Below are 23,934 nucleotides of genomic sequence, written 5' to 3' on the forward strand. Positions count from 1 at the left end.
CGGCACTCAGCCAGTGAGTGCACTGGTCAGTCCTATATAGGATCCGAACCCGCGGCGGGAGCGTCGCCGCGCTCCCAGCGCAGCACTCTACCAAGTGCGCCACTGGCTCGGCCCCTAGGGGGAAATTTTAATGGATATCTGCATGATCTTAAAGTGTCTCCCCACAGATTATTAGTTGTGAGGGGGAGAAATAGTGCACAGTGGAGAAATCAGACAACAGCTTGACTGGGGGATCAAAATTAAAACCATCAGTGAAAGGCACCTGAATACTGTGAATCTCCCCATGTATATCCTGAAAAGGACACATCGCCCATGCAGCACCCCAGCTGAGAATACGTAATCTGAATCTAATCATGAAGAAACATTGGATAAACCCAAAAAGAAGAAAAGGAGTGAAAAAATGTCAATGGCATGTATAACAAAAAAAGTTGTGAAAATGTTCCGGATTAAAGCAGGACAAAAAGATAGGACAATTAAATGCAACACCTGACCCTAGACTGAATCCTGTACTGGAAGGAAAAAATGTTATAAAGAACATTATTGGGTCACTTGACAAAACTGGAATACAGATGATAGAGTAGTGTAGTAATGTTAAATTCGCTGAAGTTGATATATATGATAACATCCCTATTCTTTGGATATACACACTAAAGTGTTTGGGGCTAAATAGACAAGATATATGGAACTTACATCTTCAGAAAGAAAAAAATATGTCTGTGTGTGTGTGTGTTTGTGTGTGTAAAGACACACAAGGTTAGGAGAAAGAGGAGAGAATGTGTAAATGAGGTAAAATATTAATAGTTTAATCTGGGTAAAGACTATAGTTTTTTTTGTACCATTCATATTCTTGCAATTTTTCTGTAAGTTTGGAATTATTTCCAAGTAAAGGTTTTAAATTTTTTTTTTTTTTTAAGATGACCTGTAAGGGGATCTTAACCCTTGACTTGGTGTTGTCAGCACCACGCTCACCCAGTGAGCTAACTGGCCATCCCTATATAGGATCCGAACCCATGGCCTTGGTGTTATCAGCACCACACTCTCCCGAGTGAGCCACAGGCCGGCCCTAAAGGTTTTAAATTTTTAAAACCAGTAGCGGGAAGACATTAGATTATCTTTCCATGGAGGTGATTAGAAAAACATATAACTACTTCAAACACCAAAATGATGGTGTCTAAAGGTAAATGTTCGATTTGATCTTAAAAGTAACTCTAGGTTCTAATTTCATACAATTTTCTGCACATATACTACTAAAACTAAATACAGTTCATCATACATAAAAAAGACAGATAGCCTAAACACACCTACTGCTTCATATTAAAGATGTGTACTTGGGAATAATCTAAACATTTGATTATGCATGTATCGTACCTAATTCCTGCTCACCATATTCAGTGCCATTTCAGGATGCTATAACATCCATTTGATCAGTGCTTACTGAATAGTTACAGTGCGCTGTATGTCCTTTTATGCAACCCTTTCAAGTCTCTGCTACTCATGTGTGATCAGCAGACCAGCAGCTTTAACACTACTTGGGACCTTTTTAGAAAAACAGAACCTGAGACCCCAACCCAGACCTTACTGCATCAGAGTCTGCCCTTTATCAAGATCTTCAGGTGATCCATATGCACACTACATTCCAAGAAGGGCTCCTCTGAGCAACTTAACACAGGTTGATTTCCCACTAAACCTGATACGCGTAGGCTGACTATCCAGAGCAGTTCTTCTCCGTGCCATGACTCACGCTTGTTTCTCCCTCTCAACACACAGCCTCCCGAGTCATCAAGGCAAGAGACAGCAGGAAACATGGCACAGAACACTGCATGGCAGGCCCGGAAATGGCTTATGTAATCTGCAACCCACACTCCACGGGCAAAAACTGACTCACAGGGCTCCGATCCAACTGCAAGGAGGCTGGGAAATGTAGTCGTCTTATGTGCCCAGAGTGAGGAATAAAGTTTATTAATGGACACTGGAGTCCCTCAACAATACCAAGTAAAAATTGAATAACCAAGCCTGAGCAAGGACAAAGCCGGGGAACTGAAGACCACCAACAGGAATTCTACCTTTCTCAGTCCAAATTCTGAAGCCAATGGCCAATCCAGTGAACTGGCTCACCTTGAATCAGGAAGTTCACTTTTGGTCTAATCAGCCAGCAATTCCAAAAAAAAGTGGACATAAGCTAGCAGTCATGTCAAAGACATCTTCATAGTAACCAGCACCCATCCTTTTACACAATTACAAATGAAACAAAGTCTAACAAAGACTTTCTCTAAATTTATTTAAATATCTAATTACAAAAAAATGATACATGCTTTACTGGGGCGGGGGGGGGAATACAAAATATATAAACTACAAGGGATATATTTCCCCCTCTCCAAAAGCCACTCTCCAGAAGGAATCATATGAGGATACTTCAAAAAGTTAATCCAAAAATGGAATTAAAAGATAATTTCCTGAATTTTTTGAAGATCCTTCATATTAGAATTCTGGTGTGATCTTCCAGACCTTTTCTGTACACACATATCCACATACACAAAGATTTTATTTAAAATACACACATTGTTCTACAACTTTATTCACCAACAAATGTGTCATTCACATTTGTACACCTCAATCTTAACAGCTGTACAGTATTCCATAATATGGCCACACCATAATTTAACCAGTCCCCTATTAAGGGGCATTAAAATTCTCTCTCCTTTTTTTAATTACCAAAATGCTATGCTAAATATAATTGTACATCCATTGGTATTTGAATTTCTGTCAAAGTCCCACAAGTAGGGTCAAGATAATACAGTCTTCAATTTTAATAGGGAATACCAAATTGCCCTCCAAAGGAGTAATACAAAGTGTATGGATACTCTCTAGTCCATATCTGTGTTTACAGGCAACATAAAGACACTTTCAAGGGAGGTTGTGAGAATTGAAGTAGTACACAGGGTAAAAGCACTTCAAATTATGTCTGGCACTGCTAAGTGATAATGAATACTAGCTATTGAATTATAATATTCAATCGCCATATATTGTGGTAACAAATAAAAGGAAAGTGGCTCTTTGTTCCCCTTGATAACCAGGGTCAATCACTATTCCACATTTGGCCATATCAAATTCAGTAGAACATCTCTCCCTTGACTACTCAGAAAACAAAACCAGCCCAGAGTTAGTATATGGGAAGCAAAACCTAAGTGAGTACTCCTAACTGAGAAGCACTAACCCCATGCCTTGATTCCTGGTCCCATGCATCCTGGCATGTTATGAGAAAACCAGAACCAAATATTGTTCACTAGTTCCCAGTACACACTAGAGAACAAACCCCAATCTCTCAAACTGATACAAAAGGCAAATCCACTGTTCTATAATAGTGGTTCTCAAAGTATGGTCTAGGAATCCTTGGGGATCCTGAGGCCCTTTCAGGGGGTCCACAAGATCCAAACTATTTTCATAAAAATACCAACACATTTTTTGCCTTTTTAATTTTCATTTTCTCATGAGTATACAGTGTAGTTTTCCAGTTATGGGAATCCAGGGTATTCTATTAAGCCAGACATAGAGAGATATGCAAAACTGTAGAGCAATGCATCTGTTCTCGCTAAATTTTCTTTTGTTTTAGATATAGTTTTATTAAAAACACACACACAAAAAAAAACCATTGTTAAAATGTAATAGATTTATTATGTTTAAGTATTTTCAAAACTTTTCAGTTTTAATTTTTTTATGCAGTAAATATCAATAGATATAACCCACATAAACAAAACCTCTTTAGCATCCTCAATTACATTTTTTAAATCCCTCCTATTAAATCCATTTCAATAATTTTTAGGAGTGTAAAGGGGCTGCCTTAAATGACAGTGTATGTTAAGAACAGACAAAACCACAGGCATTAGCTTCAATTCCCTTTTTGTGCTGGTCAGAGGCAACCATATGAGGAATACCACAGCTCTACAGAAGATTTTTAGCAGATCTCAGAGATGGTAGTACAGGCAGAGAAGACAAATCCAAGCGCAGAAAAAAAAAAAAAAAACAGTATTCCAGTGAGAACAAATCACTGACCCCCTCCATGACAAAAGGATCTAAAATTAAAACCTGACAGCAGGTGGCCGACTGGTCCAGAAGGTGTGTCCTCATTTGGGGAACTGAGAATCAGTTACTACTGGTAGCATACTGGACACTCTGTACCGGTAGAAGCCACAGGGCTATGGTAATGGAAGTCTGTACTGTTGAGTTCCAGGCACCATCCTCTCTCACTGTCCCCATGGTAGTTCTTGAGCCTGCTGAACAAGCACCAGGCTGTCTGGAGAAGGAGAACTGACTGCCATCCACAAAGCAGGTCATCCTGTCTGATTAAGAACATCCTCTCCTGTGGCTTTCACATGGACCAAATGTTCTCAGGCTCAGGGCTCAGCCATACAGTCTTTTCCCAAAGCTCCTTGCAGAAGAAAAGGAAGAAGCAAAAAAAAAAAAAAAAAACAGGAATTATAACTTCCACAGGACTTCCCTGTCTCCACTTGGCTCTTTCTACTATGCCTACCATTCTTGGCATTTATTTAGAAAATTCACCTAATGTCCTCAGCCTCTCGGTTTTCAACAATCTTTTCTTAGTCCCTGTCTCAGCCACTTTCTGCCATACCCTAAACTTTGTTGTACCAATACATACATTACTTCTAAGCATTAAGTCAACCCATTCTCTGACCATTCCTCCATTTCTTTGACCACATCGGGACCTCTAATCCATTGATTCTATCACATTTCACTGTCCATCACCCTCTTTATGACCTCATTCCCTAGCTCAGAAACCATGGTCAAGGATTTCACACTCCCCTGCCTACAACCTCAACTTCCTTTTCCTCTCTCCATCCATCATACTAACCCAGCAATCTTGGGTCAATCCAATTCTCCTAGCCAAGGAGCTGGCCACTGGGAGAGAAAAAAGCACTACGCTGTTAACCACTCTCACTTTAAATAAATGAGCAGAAGTTTTAAGTGGACCCTCAGCACTTTCCCACATTCCTACATTTCAGTGGGCGATTCACACTTCTCTCCTGGAAGACTATTCCAAACCTTTTCTTTTCCAAGACTGAGTCACTAGCAACCACTTCCCTAGTTGTCCTTAAACCTTTCAATCACCACTGCTGTTGCCTTCTCTGCCACCTCTTCTTCTTACCCCAAGATATGAAGATATTCTCTTCTACCTCCACCCCAAGTTCAGTTCTTGGCCAAGATAGATTGCATCATCTCACCAAAGAGTGTTCCTTTATTGCCTTTTACTGCCTGACCAAATTTACCCACACTACAACTCAAATGTAGCTACTTGATTTTCTAAAATTGATCTTTCTTTTTTCTTGTTTTTTTTATTGTCCACAATTGATCTAATCTGTCTCCTGAACATGGGGCTATTTTTTCTACAGTTAATCTAATATTCCTCATGAACATGCACCCTAATAAATAGCTAGGAAACTTAAAACATATCAAATAGCATCTCAGTCTCTTCCAGTTAATATTTAGACTTTAATTCTTTACCAGGGCTGGTTTAAATGGCTGCTTTCAGGTTAAATTTTCTCCAAGGCTTTATGGGATATCCTGGAAGTAAGGGGCAAGAAGACCTTAGATCTGTGTGTCTCTCTGGATTCTCACTAGTCCCTGCTGCAAGGAGGTGATCAGATCATGTGGCTGGACTGGTATTGTCTCATCTTTTGGGATGCCACACTGCCTCCAATCCCTGGTGTCTATGACCCTAACCTTAAGTCTATGGTCACGCAGTTCTTTGTCATGCCTACTGTTCCACCAGGCCCCTAAGCTCCTCTACCTCCCTCTTAGCGGTATGAGAGCATTTTGGAATCCCCTGCTACCATAGGCCCATCTATCTAGCCACTTCCTTCTACCACTGCTGTGCTACTGGCCCCAGTGTTGGCATAGCACTAACCTGAATAGTTGTCTCTTCTCAAGATTCCAAATAAGAAGCAAAGCCAAAGGCCCTCTGCTGTTGACTGTCCCTCAACCCATTTAACATCCCCACCCTAAAACCCCAGAAGTTTGGCCAGACAGGAAAGACCAGAACATCTATTTCTCACAATCTGTTTTCCCTACCTCTGTCCCCATTTCTTTCCACAATCCACCATGGCTGAAAAGGAAGGATTTTCCACTTCCAAGTCATCTTCCTTCCTCCTGGGATGCACTAAGCCTCAATCTCTGCCTTAGCAATTGAATGAGATATCCTCTTTACCCTACAGGAGAAACTATCATTAGAGTTTGCCAGTGGTAGCTCTTGATATGAAAGCTGCAGGCAACTTGGAACTTTGGAAAACCAAAGACAAAGATACTTTATAATGACTAAAAATTTTCCAGAGTATCGTCCTTTCACAACTTCTACTGTCAGCATCTGTTATGTGCTAGGCACTACAGATATAAAGAGTAGACCCAGGTCACTACCTTGGGAAGAGAGAATATCTACAAACACATAAAATAATTACAATGGAAATGTATGTGCTATATGTACCAAAACAAACAGAAAAGAAAATACTCATAACCCATTTGTCAATCTTTTCTATCTCCATCAAACTAAAAATGTGTGCTGCAGCAGCAGGACAATATAAATGATTTCAGGTCACAATCTCATTGTCATTTAATCTTTCTCTGATTTACATACTTCATTTTCTTTTCCACTCATGATATGAAAAACCAAAAGCATTCCTTGATGACAGGAAAAAAGCAAGAGAAACCATGAAGCAGGTTGAAATGTCTCCCTTTACAAAAATAAATATGCAGAACTAAAGCACTAACCAAAACAGCCTTAGGGCAAAGGAAATCGGGTAGAACCTTATAACAATCATTTTTGGAGACTAATGAAGTAATTAAAATAAATACGTTCTTTTATTCTACTTTGACATCCCTCACCCCTGCCCCTGGAACTGTTGTTATGACATTTTTACCCCATTATGTAATTCAAATGATAGGCAGAAGGGCAGACACAGCTAGGAGAAAAATTCTACCAGACATTCATACTACAAACTAAGAGCTTACTGTGTGGTAGGCATCAGGGCTACAAAAATTGAAAGATGCAATATCTGTCCTCGAGGACTTCACAATCAATAGTGGATAAAGAGAAACAAATTTTTACTTACATGATAATAAGCAACATAGAAACTTATCCCCCAATGATGGGCATTCAGTAGTGGTAGAAAACTGCATGAAACAATGCATCCTTCCCTAACACTATTTTCAAGCTGCTGTAATTCCCAACTAGGCACTTCAGAACACTACAACCACTGAAGTGGAAGTGTTACACAGAGTGACTACTGCCATGACACAAGTAAACTATGTATATCCTGGCAATCCAAAATAAGGGCAAATATTTTTGTGTGTGTAAAGTACTAATAAACAAGCGTATGTTAGTATGAAGCATCTGTTTAGTTTGTTTTGTTTGGATTCTTAACATTTACTTATATCCCTTTTTCAATGTTTAAGTTTGCTATTTCCCCCCTGGATGGATAATGGTGGGAACCAGCCTCCGATCTTAAGCCAAAAGGACCAAATACTCACCTTCTCAACTTTCCTTGCAGCTGGGGTGCAAGCAGTGACCTAAGCTCAGCCAATCCAAGACACCCACCGAGGACTTTGAATCAGAAGGTAATATCAGGAAGAAGGATGGTTGAGAGAACAACTTTCCAGCAACAACCAGTTTTCTAAAGAGCAGCAGCACCAGGGTCCAGTGTCCATGGTGCCATTGTGACATGCTGTAGAATCGACATTACCAGGCAACATAAGTGATGTACTCCCAAGACCCCACCCCCAACTACTCCTGCAGTGCAAGTGACTTGGTTCCCGCCCATTTTCAGAGCCAGGTTTCTTCAGACTTTAAAGCAATGTTGAGAACTTCCCAATATGCTTTCAAGAAATTCCTTTTTTCCTTAAATCACAACAGTTCTTGCAAATAAGAAAAATAAGTGACAGACAGCAGTAATGAAATAGTATGGTGAATCAAGAAGCATCTCACCTACAAAGGGTTTGGGTAGTTTATTTTGAACAGACAATTCCGTGTGTCATAAGACTCAATTTAGCTCTGGTAATTCAGTTACTAATGTCACCATCTAGTCATTACAAAATTTTTCTGTTCCAAGCACTAAATAACATGGAGTCTGATTTTATCTGCAAGATGACCCACATCTTCTCCACCAATTAACATCATAGGATTTAAGAAACAGTAAGTTCTCTACTTTGAACTACTTTCAAACTCTGGACACACTCTAAAAGATGTAATACGATCAAGAGCCCAGCTTTCTCTAATTTGCCTGAAGGAAAATCAAAGATCTATGTATGACTTTAAATGTCAGGGCCTTCAGAAAAACATCATCTTCAAAGGAATGAATTCTTTTCAACCACACAGTTTACAAAAACACAGTGGTGCTCTCTCTCCTCAACAGACTTTTCTGTTATCATTACCTCAGAAAGCAACAGATACAATTATTATTTGGTAATTCTAAAATGCAAATCAAATAAATTCTTCAGTTATGAAACAAACAAGGACGTAGTGAGATGAATGGTCAAGCTACAAGATTTGAGTTGTGCACTTATCTACCCACACCCCAACCCCAGACTGACAGGTCTGGGGAGCAGCCGTGCACGAAATCACCCCTCCCAGCTCCAAACACAGCTCTTCCCCCCAGCTCGTAGGAGGAGCTCAATAACGTTTGTTAATTAAATGCAATTCCTACGACTGCATGTGTATGTTACACATTTCTATAAAATCGTTTCGCATAGCACTTTACATTGGCACTGTGCTTCCAAGCCTCCAAAACACTCTGACATGAATTTTCGCATGCTAAATATGTGGCGAACGGTTACACGTACCTTCACAGCTATTAATGGCAAAGCAAGCTGCGGAACCTCAGTAACTCGTGCTCCCAAAGCACAGCATTTGCGCCTCTAGTTCAGGCCTTCTCCTTCGCTGTAATTATCTCACTCGATCTGCTCCTTCCTGAGGGTTCTTAAGGATGCCCCATGCATGTCACAGACCCTGGACCACAGGAGTGCACTACGGACACCAGGGTGCTTCTGCCTCCTTCAAGCCCCGTCCTTTCCCGGCGGGGCCTCAGCCCTGAGCCTGGTGTACGCACATCCCTGCTGCCACCCCCTCCCACCCCCGCCACCTGTGATCGCCACAGCCGCACCAATGGAGCCTGTCGCACTGACTTTTTGTCCCCCAGCAAAATCCCACGGCCCAACGCTTCTCCGTAAGCCTGACCCCCTGGCTCCCCCAATCCCTACCGCAGCCCGGCTGTGTGCGAAGGAGAGGAGGGGTCGCAGGTGCAGGGGCTGGGCTGGGGACCCCTCACCCCTCCGTGACACCCGCGACCCGCCCCCGGGAACCCGCGCATCAGGGGGAGCACCGAGCTCTTGGGAAGCCCCAGCCGGGAGGAGTCCCACGGCGGGCTGCCCGCCGGACGCCCCCAGCATCCGGGAGGCCGCCCCGCTCCGGACTGAGGCGGCCGAGGGCGCCCCTTACGTACCCGAGCAGGCAGCGGTCGCACACGACGCCACGACTCCCCTTGCACACCGTGTACGCCAAGGGATCCGAGCGGAACAGCAGCTCTCCGGGGCGCAGCGGGTCCACGGCGCGCAGCCCGTTCCCCTTGTCGGCGGTCGTGAACTTTTCCACCTTCAGCGGCTCCATCCTCGCGCCGCGCCCGCACCTCAGACGTCCGCCGCGACCTGCAGCAGGAGCCTCGCGGGCCGCCGGGAGCCGCGCGCCTGCGCTCTGTGCGCAAGCGCACGCCCGGGGGGCGGGGCGGGCGCGGCGGGGCCTCTTGCGCATGCCCAGACGGGGGCCCTGAGGGAACCGGCGACCGCGGCGCACGTGACCCCCAGCGAGGCGTTGGCTGCGCAGGCGGCTCCTGCCTACGGCGACTCTGCTAGGGGAAGGCGGTTTTTCTCCATCTACGATATTTTATTATTGATAATTTTAATGCATACGAAAAAATTGAAAAAACAATGCAGCGAACACCTGCGTACCGCCACCTAGATCTAACAGTCGTTAGCGTTTTGCCATTTCCGCTCGCTCGCTCTTTCCCCATCTGTATGTGCATAGATCTGTCATGCTGCACCATGTCAAAGAGTGTTGTTGAGCCATTTGAAAGTCAGTGGCAGCCGTCATAACATTTCACAGCTGACACTTTACAACATAACACTAAGTGATTAAATGCTTTAACATGCATTTCCTCAGAGTAAGAGGAATAAATAAGTAAATAAATAAAACTACAATATCATTATCACGCCTAAGGAAATTATCTATACTAGCTAGCAAAGACCAAATGCGCTTAAAGAATGCCTTTTGTAACTGTTTTTTCTTTTTCTTTTCTTTTCTTTTTTTTTTTTTTAACCAGGATCCAATAAAGGTCACGCGTTTTCTTTTTCCTGACATTGACTCAGTCTAAGCTAGAAGTCTTGTAAAATGGCCCACAGTCTGTATTCGTCTGGTTGTTGTTTCTTGGTGTCATTTAACTTGTTCATCTATTCTCTGAGTCTCCTGTGAACTGCAGGGCTAGGTCTAGATGCTACAATCTAGAGGCTGGATTTGATGCAAATGAAACATTTTGGGGCCAAAACATAGAATAAATGATATTGTTCATTTCATATTGCATCACATTAGGTAGAATGGTGCATAACGTCAGGTTGTTCCACTATTAATAAAATTAAGCTTGATCAATTGGTTAACGTGCTGGTTGCTAAATCTCTTCATTGTAAAGGTGCTTTTTACCTTAGCAATTAGTAAGTAGTACTGTAACATTAATGCTAATAAAGTAATACTAGTAAGTAGTACTCTGGGTGATACTCTGGCACTGTTTGAATAACCTGATTCCCACAACCTGCAGAGGCAGACTTCAGACTTGCTGAAGTAGTCCAGAAATGGCTGTGATATAGTAAAAAGAGCAGTGGACCAGGATTCCAAAGACATGATTTGAGTTCTAGTTCTGCCATGTGACCTTAGGTAACTTCTCCAAGTCTATTTATTATCTGTACAGTGAAGACGATGATACCTTACAGAGTGGTGAGAATACATGCTATGAAAGTATTTTGAAAAATCTTTTGTGTCATGCAAATGTAAGAAATCATTATTCTGAGTTAAGACTGCTATATACTGCATTCTACCTGTCCTACCAGTATAATTATCTAATACCAGTGTATAGCATTAAGCATGATACATAAAAGGAACTCAGAAAATTGTTTACTGAACTAAAGATATCATAAGGAGTTCCAGACAACCAGGGACTAATTCTACCATAATCCATTCCCAACGACTGAACACTGTGGGAAAAGTTCTCAGGGAAAATATCTTGCTGGACTCTGTACTAGGAGACGGGATGATCCAGCTTTGCTGGTTCCGAGACGTGATTCCAGCTACCCAGACATGACCCATTTCCCCTAATGCATGTCTTATACACCCTCCCCTGGACTCTGAAAGCCTAATGTCTCAAATCTTAGAGAAAGGTCCTATTCCTTCCAACTTTCTCCCAGCCTGTTTTCTTTTTCATTTCCCACTAGCTGGAGTTTAGATGTCGGGCTGATGGTGACGCATCTTCCACCATAGAGAAAAAAGCACTATCTCAGAAAATGGTTGACTAGAAAAAAAGTGCCTTGCACCCCTGGATTGTTCACCTGGTTGGACTATTACATGAAAGAGACAGCTTGTTTAAGTAACGCTTATTTTGGTCTGTGTTAAAGAAGCTGAACCAATATCGTCATTTCCCAGCATCTTTTGTAACTAGAGTGCAGGTACAAGACCTGGGCTGTGCTAATCAAACCCACCCACTGCAGAGTTGTGGGATCTCTGAGCTCTGGCAGTTCTGGTGCAAGCAGTGTCAGCAGCATTCTCTCACTAGACTGGTTCATGACCCCACACCTGCTTTTCCAACCCTCTGGGCAATCCTGTGTGCAATACCACAACTGTTTAATTACCTTCATCTCTGCTTAAATCAGCTAGAGATGTCTTTTTAGCTTGCAAGACCCTAGCTGGTAGCATCATGCCACTCTTTGCTCTCTCACAATGCCTAACTATGCTAACCTTTCGGTTCCTGCAGAGTGCCACACACTTTCCCACCTCAGGGTCTTCCCAGGCATAAAACACACGTGCCTGTGAGTGTGCACACCCACACAGATCCCATCTCATGGCTGGCTCCTCCTCCTATCTCAGTTCTTAGTTTAAATAATCCTATTCAAAGAGAACTTCCCAAGCCGCTCCATCTGCAATAGGTTCCAACTGCCGTTCTCTAGCAAAACACCCTTTTCTTATCTTTTATAACACTTACAACTATTTGCTATTATTGGCTGTTGTTGTTTCACTTGTTTAGTGTCTCACCCAGTCATCATAGACATAGCTCATGTCTGTGGTTCATCACTGTACCCAGAACTTAGCAAAGTGCTTGGCTTACAGTAGGTACTCAATGGATATTTGAATGAATACAGTTCTCTAAGGTCTTCTGTTTAATGTTGTGAGACCTAAGAAGACCAAACAATTCTACAGAGCACACATATTTAGTCTATATTATTGTTCTGTATTATTTAAATTTTTATTAACATTGACTCAAAAAGGATATAATAGTGTTTCTAAAGTCACCTAGCCATCGCACTCTATTTTCCCTATTTATTTAAGTAGATGAAAGTTCTAATTGTGGGTACATCATTACACATTTGTCAAAATCCACAGAATATACAATGCAACGAATGAACTCTAATGTAAACTACAGACTTGATAATGATGTCATCATTGTAGGCTCATCAATTGTAATGAATGTACCACTCTGGTGAAGGGCGTTGATAATGGGAGAAGCTTTGCAGGTGTCAGGGCAAAGGGTATATGGGAAATCCCTTTACCTTCTGCTTAATTTCGCTGTGAATATAAAACTTATCTGAAAAATAAAGTCTATTAACAAAATTAAAATAAATATATGAAAGTTCTTTGTTGTTTTGTATATGAAATTAACAGCTATCACACTCATAATTATTGTTGCAGTTTTCCACTGCAATAATGAATATATATATTTATACTTCAATTAATCAATAAGATTTTAATATATAATACATATAAAGATATTTCTCATGCCAAGTTAACTCTAGAATGCTGGAACTCTATAACTGGTTGTTAATAACTCTATACTGGAAAATGAATATGCAGATATTAACAATAAATCCAAAAAAGTTCTTTGTATTAAGAGTTACATTGATTTAATATGATTATACCCATGAGTTCACATAATCAATCTCATACAAGTTCTGGAGTTCCAAAACCAAGGCTAAAGCCGACTAGTAGATTTTGATCAAATACAAAGGCCAAAGCTGAATTTTGCTGCATTCCTAAGTAATGTAAGTTCAGAATACAAAATTTAAAGAATGAAAACTAGATTCCTTTCATAACTATCGGCCAATGATCTGGTTCCCCTAAGCACTATTACCAGTTTCTTTGATACCTTTAGAGATTGCTTTATGTATATGCAAGCAACTGTGTATACATAATTGGCACGGTCCACGCCATGGCAGGATCCTAAAGGAGTCAGCTTGGGCTGCCCTCTCCGAGTTGGCAAGGCCCCTGGAGGGAGAGCTGCTGGCAAGGCCGCAGCTACGAGCACTTGCTACAACCATAAGGGTTCCTGCCTCGGCTTTGTGGCTTTTGCCTTCTCTTTCGATATTTTGGTTAGCATGGCAGTTCTCTGAATTCCCAAAAGATTATAAAAATAACACAAATGATTTTGCGGTCATCGAACTAAACATTCCCACAGAGGATCCGAGTAAATTGGACAATTTAAAATTTATCTCCTTATGATAAATTGACCACACCAACATATGTTCCAAAAGCACCGCTCATGACTCAATATGAGCTGCAGCCTAATGTAAGTTGGCAAACATCATTTACTGGAGATTGTATTAATGGCAAGAGAATGGTTGGCATTAATGAGAAATTATATGATTGGGACAAATTAAGTATATGGGAATGAAACTGTAGAACCTCCTTTACTTGGTGGTGTCCAGTTTTATTTATTTATTTTTTTTGGAAAATAATATATTAATTTATTTCCAAGAAACAAAACATGGACCATCATTGAAAACAAAGACAGATACAGTAGTTTCAGGGTATCCCCATGGGCTAGCAGAAATCCACTAGCCCAAACACTAGGCTCTTCCAATATTAAATTATTCAGACATAGGAGAGATGACCAGCAACAGACATGTAAACATCTTCTATTCCAGAAAGATTTCTTGTTCTATGTGAGAAAGATCCAGTGTAAAACATTCTTTTCTTCTCGGATGCTATCATTTAGATAATAAATTGAATAGAGACAATTTTAAACTTCACCGCTGACCCTGGGTGTGTTCCCCATCCCTCAACACTTTGCCATACGATACAATTCCATTCGATTTTTCAGTAGCAGGAAAAAAGAAAGTTCTACTTCAAAGTCATTCCCTTTAAATATGATTAACATTCAACAAGTACAGTTATAGGAAAAAAAATTGTTAATTAAATGTATCATCAGTTGTAGTAATTGTTTTTCATTAGAATAAATAAATATTTAGAAACTCAATGGATTATAGGAATATTAAAGCAGACTTCACATTTGGTGGTGTCCAGTTTTAAATAAACCATTAAGAATCAGGTGTTGGGATAAAAATTTATGCTGGAAAATTATTAAACCTGCAAAACTAGATCTTAGAAAAATAAAAGGGTACACCTAGTTTTGTGAGGGATGGTGCTGTGCACAAGGACACTTTAACATTTAGATCAAGATTACAGGGCTACAGCCAATTGCATAACCTCAAAATGTGCATGATAATGCTGCTCAAATATCCACTGTTCTTTTTACATTTGGCTCCCACCCTGTTAACAGGGTGGATATTAACCATAGCTTGCTAGCAGAAAAAGGTCACAAGATAACTTCAAGACAATGAAGGGATGGTTTGAATCTGATAAACCTGATTCCAGGATAAAGAAGCACGAGTTGATCACCTAAGATGTGCTGACCTCTAAAAAAGTTTCCTCCCTGCTTTTTGGACTATTGATTTAAGCTTGCTGATACAATAAAAATAATACCCAAACCCCCCCCTGCAGAGAAAAATCTAAATAAAAGGCATTGTCTCATGCTCTACTGGGCTCCAACTGCAACACGCTGACAGCCCGCAGAGAGAGAACGTGCATACTGATGCATTGAGGTCTCTGTCTGTGTTTGTTATTTTCGCCGACTCCCTCTCCCTCTTTCAAGGGCCCCCCAAACTCGACTGGAGCTGGTCTCCGGCACATAATAATTGATTTTTAATGGAAAATGATACATTACTATACACATTGTGATGTCCCTGGCTTTTTTTTTGTTGTTTGTCACTTCATATATTTTATTTTATTTTATTTATTTATTTATTTTTTAATTTTTTTTTCCACTTCATATATTTTAGAGAATCTTTCATATCCGAATAAATGGAACTGCTGCCCTCCATGTTTTTATTGAAGTGCAAAATTCATTCAGAAAAGAGCTCATAAGAGTATACAGCTCTATGGATTATCCCAAATGAAACATCTGCATGTAACCATCATGGGCAAGAGAACATTATTCCCCTCATGCCCCCTGCCAATCACGACTCACTCCCTCAACCCCAAAGGTAGTCATCATCCTGGTTTCAAACTCCTTAGAGTGACTATCCTGTTTTTGAATTTTAAACACGTAGAATCATATAATACATACATGTTGATGGACATTTGAGTCATTTCTAGTTTGAGGCTATTGTGAATAATTTCACTCAGTCAGTTTTGTATATCCTGTTGGATATATATAGGAGTGGAATTGGTGGGTCAAGGGACAGATATAGGTTCAACTTTAATAAATAATGCATTTTCCTGAAGTGTTTGTACCAGTTTACATTCCCATGAGCAGTGCATGAGAGTACCAGCAACTCCACAAGCTCACCCCGACCTGGGTTTTTTTTGTTTTGTTTTGTTTTGTTTTGTTTTATTAAAGATGACCGGTAAGAGGATCTTAACCCTTGACTTGGTGTTGTCAGCACCACACTGTCCCAAGTGAGCTAACCAGCCATCTCTATATAGGGATCCGAACCCGTGGCCTTGGTGTTGTCAGCACCATGCTCAGCCAGTGAGCTAACTGGCCATCCCTATATGGGATCCGAACCCGGGGCCTTGGTGTTATCAGCACCGCACTCTCCTGAGTGAGCCACAGGCTGGCCCAGGTATTGATTGACATGTCCCTTTCAGCCATTCTCATGGGTGTGTAGTGGGATATCATCAAGATTTTCATTTGCATTTTGCTGATGGCTTATGAGGTGGTGCTCCTTTCATAGTTTATTGGCAACTTGGATATACTTTTTTGCAAAGTGCCCATTTTTCCATTGGTTTTACCAAATTCACTTTAAAGATTTTTTACTATAAAAATTTTCAAATGTATAACATTAGATTCGTATAATAAACCTCCACATACCCATCATTTTGCTTCAACAATAATCAACACAAAGCGAATCTATTTTACCTATATCCCTATTTACTTTCCCCCCTCTCTCCCCAGGATTATTTTGAGGCAAATCCCAGACATGGTGTTATTACATCTATAAATACCTCAGTGTTCCCCTTTAAAGATAAGCTCCATTTACCTGGAGCTGTATGAGGGAACTATCCGGGAGGATAGTAATGCTCTATATCTTGATAGCGTTACACAGGTAGATTAGTTACCTGGGTAGATGCAATTGCCAATACTCAGTGAATGGACACATAAGACTTGGGCGTTAATTCTATGTACATTTCATACCAAACAAAAACCTGTAGAAACTATTGAACTCTAGTTAATAACACACATGCTGAATTATTTAGGGCGGAAGTATACTGATACCTGAAATCTACTTTGAAACGTTCCATAGATAAAATGGATCAATGGATGGATAAAGGGATGGACACATGATAAAGTTAGTATATAGTAAAATGTTACGTTAAAGACAGAATACAGGTGGCACCATAGCGTTCACTCTAAATTCTTTCAACTTTGGTGTATATTTGAATTTTCCATAATAAAATCTTGAAGGAAAACTATCAGCTCACCTGTAAAGTTCTTCTGATAGTCTCATTAATGTTTTCTATTTGTTCGTGTTTACAGTTGGTTGGTTTGATTCAGAATCCAATAAAGTTTGCACGTGACATTTTGGTTAATAAATCTCATTATTTTTCTTGGTTCCCTCATTGTCACTGTTGAGGGTACAACAAGACACAGGACAGGTAGGAGATGCCCGGACCTAGGATCAAATTCTTTCACCAGAGCCAAGAAAAGCTGCAGGATCTGATGCAGCTGCTGATATTAGAAGAAGTAATCTTTGTTGAAAAGCTCAGTGAGGTCATTATTTGGACCCATATTTGGTAACAGGGGCCCAAGACTTTTTAAAAATTTTTAATTGACACAATGTAATTGTACATGCTTGTAGGGTACAATCTGCCGTTTTGATACATATGTGTGTTGTATAATGATGGGTCAGGGTAGTTATGCAACCTCACAAAAACGTGCATGCATCATTTTTTTTTTTGTGGCCAAAACATTCAAAGGCCTCTCCTCTAGCTATTATGTAATATACAAAACTGAACTGCTAACCACAGTCACCCTACTGTGCAATAGAACACCAGAATTTATTCCTCCTATCTAACTGTAATTTTCTACCTCTTGGCCAAGGCCCAATACTTTTGACCTCAGAAGCATCATGAATTGGGTATCACGATTTCTAGTAGCAGATATCTATAGATATGGAGGACAGTTTCAGGGATGCAAATTCCTCTCTTTCTGCACTCAAAAGCAGTGCTTTGCTCATAATTAGGATGCAGAGATTTGACAGAGGTGTGAATGTCTGGGTCTCACACGCTGCTCTCCTAGGTTGCTTCCCTCATGAGTAGGAGTGTGGTGCTGTGTATATATGCGCAGTGCACGAGCAAAGAAGGCACGAGCTCTCCAACTGAAAGCTGGAGGCATAAAAAGAAGGTAGGAGTTCAGTTCCTGAGATGCTGTGTGAACTCAGGGTAACAGGATGAGAATGTAGAGTAGAATTATATATATATTTCCTGATTTGTCAGCACCACGCTCAGCCAGTGAGCAAACCGGCCATCCCTATATGGGATCCGAACCCAGGGCCTTGGTGTTATCAGCACCGCACTCTCCCGAGTGAGCCACAGGGCCGGTCCTATATTTCCTGATTTGGGTCGTGGGTACTAAGCCTCAAATTGAAGATCTTTGGGCCCCAACTGTGGGCAGAAGAGAGCTACGGCAGACTGGGAAATAGCCTATTCCTTTTTTTTTTTTTTTTTTTAATTTTATTATGTCGATATACATTGTAGCTGATTATTGCTTCCCATCACCAAAACCTCCCTCCCTTCTCCCTCCCCCCCTCCCCCCCGACAATGTCCTTTCTGTTTGCTTGTTGTATCAACTTCAAATAATTGTGGTTGTTATATCTTCTTCCCCACCCCCCCCCGGTTTGTGTGTGTGTATGTATGTGTGTGTGTGAATTTATATATTAATTTTTAGCTCCCTCCAATAAGTGAGAACATGTGGTATTTCTCTTTCTGTGCCTGACTCGTTTCACTTAATATAATTCTCTCAAGGTCCATCCATGTTGTTGCAAATGGCAGTATTTCATTCGTTTTTATAGCTGAGTAGTATTCCATTGTGTAGATGTACCACATTTTCTGTATCCACTCATCCGATGATGGACATTTGGGCTGGTTCCAACTCTTGGCTATTGTAAAGAGTGCTGCGATGAACATTGGGGAACAGGTATACCTTCGACTTGATGATTTCCATTCCTCTGGGTATATTCCCAACAGTGGGATGGCTGGGTCGTATGGTAGATCTATTTGCAATTGTTTAAGGAACCTCCATACCATTTTCCATAGAGGCTGCACCATTTTGCAGTCCCACCAACAATGTATGAGAGTTCCTTTTTCTCCGCAGCCTCGCCAGCATTTATCGTTCAGAGTCTTTTGGATTTTAGCCATCCTAACTGGGGTTAGATGGTATCTCAATGTGGTTTTGATTTGCATTTCCCGGATGCTGAGTGATGTTGAGCATTTTTTCATATGTCTGTTGGCCATTTGGATATCTTCCTTAGAGAAATGCCTACTTAGCTCTTTTGCCCATTTTTTAATTGGGTTGCTTGTTTTCTTCTTGTAAAGTTGTTTGAGTTCCTTATATATTCTGGATATTAATCCTTTGTCAGATGTATATTTTGCAAATATTTTCTCCCACTCTGTTGGTTGTCTTTTAACTCTTTTAATTGTTTCTTTTGCTGTGCAGAAGCTTTTTAGTTTGATATAATCCCATTTGTTTATTTTTCCTTTGGTTGCCCGTGCTTTTGGGGTCGTATTCATGAAGTCTGTGCCCAGTCCTATTTCCTGAAGTGTTTCTCCTATGTTTTCTTTAAGAAGTTTTATTGTCTCAGGGTGTATATTTAAATCCTTAATCCATTTTGAGTTGATTTTAGTATACGGTGAGAGGTATGGATCTAGTTTCAATCTCCTGCATATCGATATCCAGTTATCCCAGCACCACTTGCTGAAGAGGCAGTCCCTTCCCCAGTGAATAGGCTTGGTGCCTTTGTCAAAGATCAGATGGCAGTAAGTGTGTGGGTTGATTTCTGGATTCTCTATTCTATTCCATTGGTCAGTGTGTCTGTTTTTATGCCAGTACCATACTGTTTTGGTTATTATAGCTTTGTAGTATAGCTTAAAGTCAGGTAGTGTTATGCCTCCAGCTTTATTTTTTTTGCTGAGCATTGCTTTGGCTATTCGTGGTCTTTTATTGTTCCATATAAATGTCTGAATAGTTTTTTCCATTTCTGAGAAAAATGTCTTTGGAATTTTGATGGGGATTGCATTGAATTTGTATATCACTTTGGGTAGTATGGACATTTTCACTATGTTGATTCTTCCAATCCAAGAGCATGGAATATCTTTCCATCTTCTTGTATCCTCTCTAATTTCTCTCAGCAGTGGTTTGTAGTTCTCATTATAGAGATTTTTCACCTCCTTGGTTAACTCAATTCCTAAGTATTTTATTTTTTTGGTGGCTATTGTAAATGGGCAGGCTTTCTTGATTTCTCCTTCTGCATGTTCACTATTGGAGAAAAGAAATGCTACTGATTTTTGTGTGTTGATTTTGTATCCTGCTACTGTGCTGAAATCATTTATCAATTCCAACAGTTTTTTTGTAGAGGTTTTAGGCTGTCCGATATATAGGATCATGTCATCTGCAAACAGGGACAGTTTGACTTCATCTTTTCCAATCTGGATGCCCTTTATTTCCTTCTCTTCTCTGATTGCTCTGGCTAGTACTTCCAACACTATGTTGAATAGAAGTGGTGAGAGTGGGCATCCTTGTCTAGTGCCTGTTCTTAAAGGAAAAGCTTTCAGCTTTTCCCCATTCAGGATGATATTGGCTGTGGGTTTGTCATATATGGCTTTAATTATGTTGAGATACTTTCCCTCTATACTTAACTTATAGAGGGTCTTTGTCATGAATGAGTGCTGAACTTTATCAAATGCTTTTTCAGCATCTATAGAGATGATCATATGGTCCTTGTGTTTGAGTTTATTAATATGGTGTATCACATTTATTGATTTGCGTATGTTGAACCAACCTTGCATCCCTGGGATGAATCCCACTTGATCGTGATGAATAATTTTTCGTATGTGTTGCTGTATTCTGTTTGCTAGTAATTTAGTGAGGATTTTTGCATCTATATTCATCAAGGATATCGGCCTGTAGTTTTCTTTTTTGGTTATATCTTTACCTGGTTTTGGTATCAGGATGATGTTTGCTTCATAGAATGAGTTTGGGAGATTTGCGTCCGTTTCAATCTTTTGGAATAGTTTGTAAAGAATCGGTGTCAATTCCTCTTTGAATGTTTGGTAAAATTCTGCTGTGAATCCATCTGGTCCTGGGCTTTTCTTTGTTGGGAGCCTTCTGATAACAGCTTCAATCTCCTTTATTGTTATTGGTCTGTTCAATAGCCTATTCTAATAGTGTTTTTCTTACTAAGCCAGGTCACTCACTGTCCCTTGCTTGGCCCAGTGGACAGAGGGCAAGGAAGTTACAGCAACTGGGCCCCTCACTTAAAAGCCCCTTCCCTACAACTATTGTGTCAATTTAAAATAAAAAAATTTTGAAAGCCCCTTTCCAAGGCACACTATGTTCTCCTCAGTGGACACAGGAACGAAGCAGTAACCACAAGTGCATGGGAGGCATGGAGCTCTGTCCCAGGCAGGGGGTCATCCACTATTCCCCCATGGTAGTTTTGAGACTGACAGCACCATCTCCACACCTCCAGCCCTCTGCATCTTCTCGTCCCTGGTGGAAATCAGTGATTGCCCAGAGATTATCTTTGTCCCCAAGGAGAAGAATCTAAATAAAGCACCACTGGAGAACAGCTGTGACCCAGGCTCATTGCCACTTACCCACCAACCCAGGATCAACCCAGCAGAGGCAGGGTGTGGGGAATGGGGGAAGACCAGGGACTTTGAGGACTTGCTGGAGCTGAACGTGTGACACCATGGAGGGAGATCAAAGGGCTGGAGCCACCAAGGACTTGTCCTTAGACAAGAAGCACCATCAGTACAAGATACTGTTAAGGAGGTTATAGACGTGGACTCACCAATAATTAGCTGAAAGGCTGAAAGAAATTTTTCTGAACTCTCAATAATAAAAAACAAATTTCAATCAACCATGTTAGAGGAATTGTCTTTTCATCCTCTCTACAGAAACTGATATAAAATTGTTGTTTTATGAAGAAGTGATCAAAGTATATGCAGCCAATAAATGTATCACAGAGCTCTATTATGGTTGGTAATAACAATGTTATTTTTCTAAAGTTTGTGATGTTTGTGGTAGTTGTCAGTTTTTAAAAATTTGTGATTTGTTGTGATTTTTCTCATTCCAAATATTCACTTTTGTACTTCAATTTGTATTCCTTGTTTTGTATTTGTATTAGTTCGTTTTTGTTGCTTATAACAAAATACATGGAACTGGGTAACTGATAAGAAAATGAAATTTATTGCCTGCAGTTTCTGAGGCTGGGAAGTCCAAAGTCCATCTGGTGGTGGTGATAGTGACCCAGGGGTTTCACACTGCAAGACGGTGGAAGCAGAGAGAGAGAGAGACAGACAGACAGACTCTCCTCTTCTTTCATAGCCCTCAGAACCACACCCCTGACCACCATTTTTAATCCATTCACTACTGCACAGTCCTACAATCCAATCACCTCTTCAAGGCTCCACCTTTCAATTACCATAATAGAACTTCCCATGCTCTTAACAGTCACAGTGGTGAACAAGTTTCTAATACATAAAACCTGGGGGACACAATTCAAGCTTCAGGGAGTTTTGGGGGGACATAATTCAATCTACTACAGTATCCTTTCTTAAAAGAGGTTCCCTATTTACCCAGCATAACTGAAAGCAGGAACTCAGATACTTGCACACCAATGTTCCTAGTAGCATTCCTCTAAACAGCCAAAAGGTGGAAAGAACTTAGGGTTCATCCACAGGTGCATGGACAAACGAAATTTAGTGCCTACATACAATGAGATATTATTCAGCCTTAAAAAAAAGTGAAATTCCAATAGATGATACAACAGTTTTAGTATTAAACTGAATGAACATTTAACCAAGCATTACTGGATTTTTTAAACAATCTATTACATGTCTTATAAGATAACTAGAATTTCTCTTCAAGCCTTAGAATGGTGCAAATAGTACTGGGCATGGAATTTTTAAACCCTTCCCTTTCTATTAGTCCAAAGGACCAGGCGTATGGCTTCAAGGTCACCAAACACACTTACTCCTTCAGTAGTATGCGAATTTTTAGCAGTTACACTCAAAAATTCCTGCAGTAATGTAGGAATGGGACGCTACTGATGAGTGCTATTAAGATAACATTTACAGTAGGTCTCTTGGTTGAAAGTGATAGAATTCCATCCCAAACTGGTTTAAACAAAAAAGGAAATGTATCAGCTTCAGGCATTTGTTTGATTTATGACTGGAGCCAGGGGCTCAAATGATGTCATCAGTATGATGTCTCCCTATTTCTGTGTTAGCTCTGTTTTCTCCATTTTGACTTTTCATTCTCCAGATTTTTCTTATGTGATGGACCAAGGAGAAATTTTCCTCTCCATAGGAGATACACTTTAGATAATATATTGTCAGATAATTACAGAATTTCACAGGTAAGAAGGAGACCACATAGTTAAATCCTTTTCATTTTGCACATGACAAAACCAAGGGCCAGATAAGTAACCTGCTAAATGCCATTCTACAGCTTAGTGATGGGAGAACAAATGGTAATACTCCACAAGAACATGAATCTCTTTAACCTAATACACAGCATGCCTGTTTTAGTCCAAATCATCTGAATTTACCCCGACTGCATTCTTGTATATTCTAGAGAAAGACATTCTTTTGAATGTGCTTCTCTCATCTTTTGACCCTATCGCTTTTCCTAAAACCATCAGTTTAATCCCTCCAAGTTGTATTTAAAATCTCTCTCAGCTGACTAGGTTCTTACAACCCAGTAACATTCTTAAATGTCTCATCTTTAAAAAATTAAATTAAGAAACAGAGGAACCCATCTACAACCTTGCCTTCTCCTTTTTCTTTCCTTTCACATCCAAAGTTATCACAAGAGAAGCCACACCCAATGATGGCGGGCATCGTTGTTCTGCCTCCCCAGATTCTCTGAAACTAACTTCACCTCTTAATTGCTAATCATAATAACCTGTACATTTCTAGTTAACTTAGTGAATTAAAGCTTTCTGGAGAAGGCCTTGAACATTTTCTTGACTTCTCTGGGTTTTTACTATGTAACAAGAGAGCTGACCTTAATTTCAAATTCATGCTGCACCTTACTGCTACCACGAACGACCACCTGT

At 40.4% G+C, this 23,934-nt stretch overlaps 1 protein-coding gene across 2 annotated transcripts in view; it reads right to left on the reverse strand.

Moving 5' to 3' along the window:
* SMYD3 (SET and MYND domain containing 3) overlaps positions 1-9,741 on the reverse strand; it is a 663,795-nt gene extending 654,054 nt beyond the window's left edge. For both annotated transcript variants that reach the window (XM_063082741.1, XM_063082740.1), the window contains exon 1: positions 9,504-9,741. In XM_063082741.1, coding sequence (XP_062938811.1) covers positions 9,504-9,667 — 164 coding nt within the window. In that variant the 5' untranslated portion in view covers positions 9,668-9,741. The remainder of the gene's footprint in view (positions 1-9,503) is intronic.
* Positions 9,742-23,934: the final 14,193 nt, after the last annotated feature.

This window comes from Cynocephalus volans, chromosome 18 (assembly GCF_027409185.1).
Source record: "Cynocephalus volans isolate mCynVol1 chromosome 18, mCynVol1.pri, whole genome shotgun sequence".
NCBI lineage: Eukaryota > Metazoa > Chordata > Mammalia > Dermoptera > Cynocephalidae > Cynocephalus > Cynocephalus volans.